The 8,919-nt window shown below is 35.9% G+C and overlaps 1 protein-coding gene across 1 annotated transcript; it reads left to right on the top strand.

Annotated features, from left to right (window-relative positions):
* Positions 1–1,011, top strand: LOC139853445 (uncharacterized). Its single transcript, XM_071842840.1, has 3 exons — positions 1–457; positions 537–655; positions 746–1,011. Exons 1-3 carry the CDS (start codon positions 1–3, stop codon positions 953–955), a joined length of 786 nt encoding a protein of 261 aa, XP_071698941.1. The 3' UTR covers positions 956–1,011.
* Positions 1,012–8,919: the final 7,908 nt, after the last annotated feature.

Genomic DNA, 8,919 nt, shown 5'->3' on the forward strand with positions numbered 1-8,919 from the left:
ATGTCTAATTCCGAAAATGATGGATGGGAATACCTTCTTGATATCGATGATTCCGACATAACCTATATTGGTTCGCAACGAACTCAACCTGTACCCCTTACTAGTCGCGCTCAAACCACTTTGGTGTCGACCCCGTTGCCGGTTGGTTCGGCGATCCGGTCGCCACCTTCACCCCAACCTACTCGTAAAAAACAAAAGCAACCAGAACCTTGTACACCACCACGACCTATGTTGCGCGGTTCTGGGTCTAACAAAACGAACCAACTATCGTACCGTATTCCCGGACCCGCTGGTGTTTTCCAAGATGCGTACGAACTTCGCAATAACGAGAATAACGTTGTGGATGAGAAGTCCACGCAAGATTTTATAAGGGAAGTGATAAACAAAGCTGAATTTGATGATTCCTTTACAAAAGCTCCGTGGATTAACGCCATGGAGTTTGCATATCCATACGGAGGTAAACACTAATATTGTGTTTTGTTATATAAAAAACCTAGAAAAATATGTGACATTTTATTTAATTTTTGTGACTGCAGGGAGGTCTAATATAGCAGACATTCTGTCACAACGTAAGTGTTACTGGGTCGATCAGGTTGTTGGTGTTATCAAGACTTGTGCTCCAAATGTTGTAGGCGATCTATCTATAACGCTAAAAGTGAGTTTAAACGATCCATTTATATTTTTTCAAAAATTGTATGCGTTTCACTAGAATGTACTAATGTAAGCGTTTATCATTTATTAATAGGACACTACTGGTACAATCAAGGCATCAATTAGTAGCAAGATCATTGATGGTGTGCAAGGAAAGTATGAAGGTGTTAAAGGCATACGCGAGGGAGCTGTTTTGGTGATACAAAATTGTAGCATTTTTTGTCCATCGAGTTATGTCCACTACCTTAACATTACGCGAAGGAGTTTAGTGAAAGTGTTCTTGAGAGACGGCGGATCTGCGTAGAAACATGTTATCTTTATGTTTATGTTGTTGTTAAAAATAAAGCTTTTAGCTGTGTTTTGTGGTTTGAAATTTGTCGTTTAAATTAAAATTAAGTTGTTGTATTAGTTGTTAATAATATAATTAATTGTGTACTTTAATAATATAATTAAATAATTAATACGATTTTAGAACTTTATATAAGACATATGAATTTAAAATACATTTTCAAACATAAAAATTACATAGTTTCTGGAAATTAAAATTAAAATACAAACAATCAGTGCCCATGACGTCCTCGTCCCCGTCCAGGTGGAACACGTAGGTGTCCACCGGTTCCACACAATGTTGGTCTTCTATTCCTCTCACCCCTCCGGACTTGTTGTTCTGGGGTGGTATCGTCATCAGCTCCTATATCCGCTATGTGGTCATCGTCAACTCCTACCTGTGATGTACCTCCAAAATCTCGCGGTATGATCGGACTATGACTATGGGTACCCATGTTGTAGTTGAAAAATTCATCCATGTTCGAATTATGAGGGGAATTACCTTGATTTGTTTGGTTATACTGAGAGGATTCACCCTGATCTGTTTGGTAAGGGGTATTTTGAGTTTGCGAAGGATAATAGTTAACATTATCCGGAAAATTGAAGTTTTGTGATGAATAAAAATGATAGGGATGTTGCGGGTCATTAAATTGTGTGTAGTTGAAAATTTGATTTGGAATGTCAAGAAATGGTTGTGGGTTTGGTTGACTGTCCGGTTGCATTTGAGTTAATGCGTGTCCCCGTATCCTCATAAGCCCCTCCTCCTGCATATTAGTTAAAAGTAATTGAATATTAGAACCAATATAGTTAATTTAAATATTACAATTTAGTTACTTACATAAACATTAGTAGTTCCTGCCCATCTAGGATATGTGTTGGCTGGTGGTACGTTTCCAGGATTTGTGATGTGTGTAACTGTGTGCGCATTATACCACTGAAAGTAGTCAGCAACAGTGCCCAACCCGTCCACACCACGATGCAGATGCTAATGTCGGTCCCTCCAATGGGGAATGAAATTGACTTGTGGGAAACTTTTCGTCAAATCGGCGTTCTGTTTGGACTTTAGGCTTATGTTGTGAACTATACGATGCATCTCCTTAGAGAACAACATGTCCGAATTTGGAATATCTTGAATCCAACTGAACTGTCTGTTGACCCTATCTGGTAGATGCAACTCAATAGTAGACCAAAATATAATTGGGCCACGGTATGACCACAACTCCCTATCAGCTAGACATTCATCGGGAAGTCGGCTCTGTAAGTTATCATCATATGGACACCAGCAAAACTGCAAAAACATTCCACATACTATTAAAATCAACTAATTTATAGAATATATATATATATATATATATATATATATATATATATATATATATATACCTCTCTGCCTCTTAATGCCGCAAGTGCCGACCGACACGTTCCTAATACATGTGCGGGTGTATCTCTGTGTGTCCTTTTTCCATGCCACCTACATACCAATTATAGTTATTGATATATGTATATATAACTATATTATAGTTGTTGATATATTAAGATAATAGGGTATATTTAATATACCTCGAACCATACGGTCCTTCAATGGGCGGCTGTCCCATACTGTTTGGTAGCGGGGGCTCCAAGAGTACATCGTGTCTGAGTTTTGGCGCGAGGGTTTGTATTCTTTCATACGCCCAATGTTGTAGTAAAAGCGTCGCACCATTGATGCCCTTTGCATCTTCAGATTGAGCGGCACGACACAAATTTCTATAAAGGTGTGCTAGAACCGCACTACCCCAACTCAAACGCGGCTCGGGACTCAAGTCTATGATGTTCCAAATATAGTTCAACGGGACATCGTGGGCATTAGCGTCAGAGAATAGAACGCCACCCATTAGTGCCAACATGTAGACTCTAGCCCGTTGTTGGATACGTTCCTCAATCTCTACAACTTCTCTATTCAATTCATTGATTAAACAAGATATTTTGATCTTTCCTGTCTGTATATCCGCTTCAGCAATATGGTTATCGGCAATCCCTAAATATTGAGTAACTAATTGTCGCCATTGGGCATCTTCCATAGAATGCCATATTCCGGTAACAAAGGGGCCGTCTATGGGTAAACCCCATAGAATTTGAACATCTTGCAACGTTGTAGTTGCTTCTCCTACGTAAGTTAAATAAATAATACGTATACATTTATGTAATATATAACTGATTATTATCTAACTTTTTATCTAATACATAACATTTTATCTAACTTTTTATTTAACAATATAAAATCCAAATGATTATTATCTAACAATTATATTCAACATTTTATCAATAACATTTTATCTAACAATTATATATCCAAAGTTAGATTATTATCTTACAATTATATTCAACATTTTATCCATAACATTTTATCTAACAATATTATATCCAAATGATTATTATCTAACAATTATATTCAACATTTTATCAATAACAATATTATAATGCTTAACGATTTACAATCACAATTTATCTAACAATAATATATTCAAATGATTTATCTAACAATTATATTCATATGATTTTTCTAACAATTATATCCATAATTTATCTAGCAATATTATATCTAACAATTTATCTAACATTATAATCATAATTAAAAACATCAAAAAATACCTATCGGGAAATGGAAAGTATGCGTCTCCGGGAGCCATCTTTCAACCAAAGCTGTAATTAGAGCGTGATCCAATCTTTGTTTACTGAGTTTGCACACTAAACCCAAACCCTTTGCATTAAGATAACCTTCAACCCGTGCATTTATTCGTTCATTTGGAAGATCACTAATATGTTGCCAAAATGTTAAATCACATCTTCTTGGCTTTATAAGTGCATCACTAGGAATTTTTTCGGTAAATATCGAAAACGATCTATGTGAGTTTAGTGATTGTAAAAATAATAGATCCGGATTAAGAGGGATAGATCTACCACGCACTTGATTATCCATATTTAGGTGTATTTACCACACATTTGATTAACGAAATTGAAAAGAAAATCGTTTGAAAATCGTTTAGGTGGAGTATTTTATGCAGACCGATGGTTCATTGATCGGGTATTTAAAATCTTGGAAACCGGTGTTTCAAACACCGGCTTGGCTACGTGTCGTTTATCCAATAAACATGTAAAAAGATGGCAGGTCATTCAAGTTAATGGAGCATTTACTTTTTTTTTATTGAAACCGGTGTTTCAAACACCGGTTTGTTTGGTATATATTTTTTTTTTTTTTATGTATACTTATTTGCTATTTTTCCCTATAAATATTAGTAAGTGTATGATCATCATTCATTATAAACTACAAATCTATCATGACTTCAAATTTGGTGTCAATTGAAGTTCATCACGAGTGTGATCTTGATTACGAAAATGATGAAATTCGTTTAACAGAAGGGGAGATATCTACGTTTGAAAACGTAGATATATGTGGCTTTGGTATGGAGAAGTTGGAAGAGTTTCTTCGAAGTAAGTTACCGGAAGATGAACGTTCGATGGACATCTACTATTATAAAGAAGGAATTACAGAACCCGAGGCAATGATGTATGATGAAGAATGGTATACAATAGCGGGGAAAGCATGTATACGGCGTGAAAAAATTGTTTTGTATATTGTATTTGGAGTTTTTGAAGACGCCATTGAATTCGACACGCTCTATGATCGTGATGGTGAATACTATCACGCACCTAGGCCTTATTGCACTTTAAGATAATTGTTTTATATAAGTAGTTCGTGTGGTGTTCATTAATAAATGTTGTATTGTTAATAAATGTGTCTTGTTTATTACTAATATTATTGTACAACTAATAATGTCTAAATGGTATCAGTTGGTACGACTTGCTTACGTCGATTTAGGTTCTAAATATTTTTGTGTACTATCATTGTGGTAACTACTAACACTTGCCTTTGGTCGTTTGTTAAACAGACACTCACATATTTTTCTATAAAATGGCGAAGTGGACAGTTTAGTCATTTAATAAATGTTGTATTAGTTTTGTTTATTATTTCCTAGATTTATAATAAATAATACTTAAGTTGAATAGTAATAAGTGAACAACACTTTTATTCATAGACATAAACACGATTACATTTTTTTGGTAACAAAATACATAATTAAAAACGTAATCAAATCACACATATCATAAAATAAACAAAACAAACCATTATGTGAAATAACTATGGAAACCTAGTAGGACATGTATTTCTGTTGTGGCCTTCTTCTCTGCAGATACCACACTTTGGTTTCTGCTTTTCACGTTCATCCATCTGGCCTGGAAAACGTTTCGATTTCTTCCTTCCCCTGTGCTTGATCAATCTTGTTGGATCAGCCTTAATTTTCCTGTCAACCGTTGCCCAATAACTCATGTCTCTGAGTGGATTAAAGAAATGGCTATATTGTTGTCTCCATACAGTAGTTGTGTACTTTTTACTACCCAACACGGTTGCATCTTCATGTAGATGGCTACAAACAGAAATGGCATGAGAGCAAGGTAATCTGTCGTGTTGCCATCTTCCACATGAACACTTTCTAGCAGCAAACCTTACGATGTTGTCGGTGCCACCTTCACCGCTTCTTTGATAAGTTGATTGGACCTTGTACACACGTCTCTGGTAATCGTAACATGTTGTTTTGTATGTTTGGGATCTTATTTCTCGTTCGCGATAGATTTTCCAAATGTTCTTGGAAAGTGGTGAATTCCATTGAAAAGCTTCTCGATATTGATCGTAAAAGTGTTGCCTAGTGTAGTCAAACGTATATTCAATACACGCTCTAATCGGCATCATTCGGGCATGACGCAACATGTTGTTGAGGGATTCAGCAATGTTTGTCGTTGTGTTACCCCAACGACTCTTTTCACTATCCCTATAGACAGTCCACATTCCTAAATCCGCATCTACCAAATAATCCCAAGCCTCTTGACTAACCCCCCTAAGTACTGATACAGTATTCTTGAACAGTATCTGATTGGCTGTCGAACCGACTGTCCAACACAACTTTTTGATCGCTTGAATTTTATAGTGTTTCATTACGTTGCTACGAATATGGCGCAAACAATACCTATGTTCCCAACCATATGTCTGTAAACTCATGGCATGTAGGATACCCTGGTGGCGATCAGATATAACACACAGCTTCCTATTGCCAACAACATGGAGTTGCAACAAACCCAAAAACCAAGTCCAACTCTCGTTACTTTCATTGTCAACAATTGCGAAAGCAACTGGCAGAATTTGATTGTTAGCATTTTTGCCAACTGCGGTAAGCACCTTACCATTGTAAGCCCCTTTCAAATGGGTTCCGTCAATGCAAATTATCGGAATACACTGGCTATATGCTCTAATAGCTGGACCAAAGGCCCAAAATACATACTTGAATGTGTCTACACCGTTCTCAACTCGAGGGCCATATAAGAATTCTACAATTGTATCGGGATTGGTATGTTGTAATTCATTTACATACCTTGGCAGATCTGCAAAATTACTTTCCCACGTTCCATACATTCGTTCAATGGCAATACGCCTAGCATTCCATGCCTTAGCGTAATTAACATCCACCCGCCATATGTGTTTTATGTATGCTTGGATGTTCTGAACCGGAAAAGCAATGTCTTTACTCACTTGATGAGCAATGTCAGTAGCAATCAAGCTAGACGTTAAACAACGATTGTTGTTTTCCAGGACATTTCCATAGCAATTATGTTGATCTTTCCATTTAACAATTCTCCATACCTTGTATCTATTATGAACTGAACCACTTACAGACCACGAACAATGTCTTCTTTCTTGTGGACCCTTGTAATTTGAGCTAGTTGTATAGCAATTTGCTTTGAAATAACCCGGTCTACTATCTTGAGCAATGAGCTCCCTATTATTTCGTATATTCCATCTACGAACAGCATACAAAAGTTCAGCTTTGTTCTTGAACATCATTCCTTTTGTAATAACATCGGGTTGATCACAATTCCAGACAACCCATGATTCCTCGTCGTCATCATCGAATGCAATAGGATTACTAGCCTCACCTTCATTAACACAATGGAAACGTGAAACAGGTGCATTTTGTTGAACTTGCACTTCATCCTCTCTACCGGAGTCATCTGAAACATTTTCTTCAACACTATAGTGATCAACTGTATTGTCAGTGTCGGTTGACATACCATCACCAGCGTCTTCATGTTCTTCTTGAACTTCATCATCAATTACTGATGGACCAGCTTCCATTTCTGCAATCAGATTCATAAAACCTGAATCTTGTGCGTTTGAAAAGACTTGCTCATACTGAATTTCAATTTGGGCCTGATATTCCGGATCATTCTGAGAGAAAAAATAAACACTTTCCAAAGTATGATCGTCAGTGAGTTCATTTCTACAAACATTTCCATTGAAAACAAACCACAAGAACATTCTCAACGAATGTGTTCTTTGATCGGCCCCTACATAGTTGTATGCCATTTGGTTTAACTGCACACAGTTAATCTTCTTAGACAACACAAAAGTCCTTCTAACTATTGCTTGATCACCGCTTAGCCAACTATTTTCGAAAGTAAGTTGGCCACCCCAAACAAAATGAATCATAAACGGACGAATTGTAGTCATTTTTTGGTGTGAGATAAGCGTTTTTAGTAGTTTTCAAGTTGTCATTTTATGATGAAAAAAAGTTCATTTTGATGTGTTTGGTTTTGTATTCACTAGTTTGTGATGTTGTTAATAAATTGCAGATGATGGTAATTTAAATAAACATACAAAGCTCTGATTACTGATCACGAAAAGATAGTGTTTGCTGGTGATACAGTAAAAGGGAAACAGTAAAAGTGATAAGAGAATAAAAAAATCCTACTTTTGCTTGATACTACAATGTGATATAGTAAGCATACAGTGATACATTTGAGTGATAAGGGAAAAATATACAGAAAAAGCGAAACCGGCCTTTCAAAGACCGGCTTCAGAAAAGGTAAAGATTCCCTGCAAACCGGTGTTTCAAACACCGGTTTAGGGCATGGGTGGCTACTAGTGCTCGGTCATGTGAAGATGTGGTAGTAAAAGGTCGAAACCGGTGTTTGAAACACCGGCTTGGAAGTGACACATGGAAACCCGTTGTTTCAAACACCGGTTATACTAGATTTGTAAACTAAGGTTTCTAATTTCTAGTTCTGTAAAGTATGTAAAAAAGGTTACTATTTTGAAAAAAAATTCCTTTTTGATGATTAAAATGTGTTGATTTTTGATGTGGAGATTGGTGGTGTTGGTTTTTTGGTGTGTATTACCTCAAAAAGGGCTTATCAGCGATATGGATAGCCCTGTCAAGTACTTTCAATACACTTGACGTACCGTAGTCAATATGGTAATATAAAATTGCTATTTGAGAAGGTTATTCGATTACGACATACACTTAACTTAAAAGGGTCACTTTTATGTGTTTGAGTTCCAAATTTTGATTAAGAAAGCGCTCTTTAATTTCCATAGAAGTAATTGATTAAAATTTGAGGTTCGGGTCATCCATCCATCCGAATTATGTTATTTCGCTATTAGCCATCAGGTCATTATCACAAAATTTAGCAAATATATACATCGCATTTTTAGTATTTCATGCATTTGCGTTTTAAACTACAATGTATTTTCTCTGGAACATTAATTTTGATTAACATCTACTACCTCGCTAGCGAGATACTAGGGAGGATAGTAAATGCTTAATTAGCCAATTATTCTAACTATTAATACGAATCGACTGAAATATTCTGAATACGAACAAACTAAAATGAATCAAAATCCATCATGTTAAAACATATAACATTCATAACTATTTTATCATAACATAAGCGAGTATATAGTTTATATAAAATTTAAATATTTAACAACTTTTTATGATCGTAATATATGAAGTCTTAAACTACTGTCATTGGTAACCATCTCATTGTTTTCTGAAATTTCCACTCGAG

The sequence above is a fragment of the Rutidosis leptorrhynchoides genome, chromosome 6 (assembly GCF_046630445.1).
Source record: "Rutidosis leptorrhynchoides isolate AG116_Rl617_1_P2 chromosome 6, CSIRO_AGI_Rlap_v1, whole genome shotgun sequence".
NCBI lineage: Eukaryota > Viridiplantae > Streptophyta > Magnoliopsida > Asterales > Asteraceae > Rutidosis > Rutidosis leptorrhynchoides.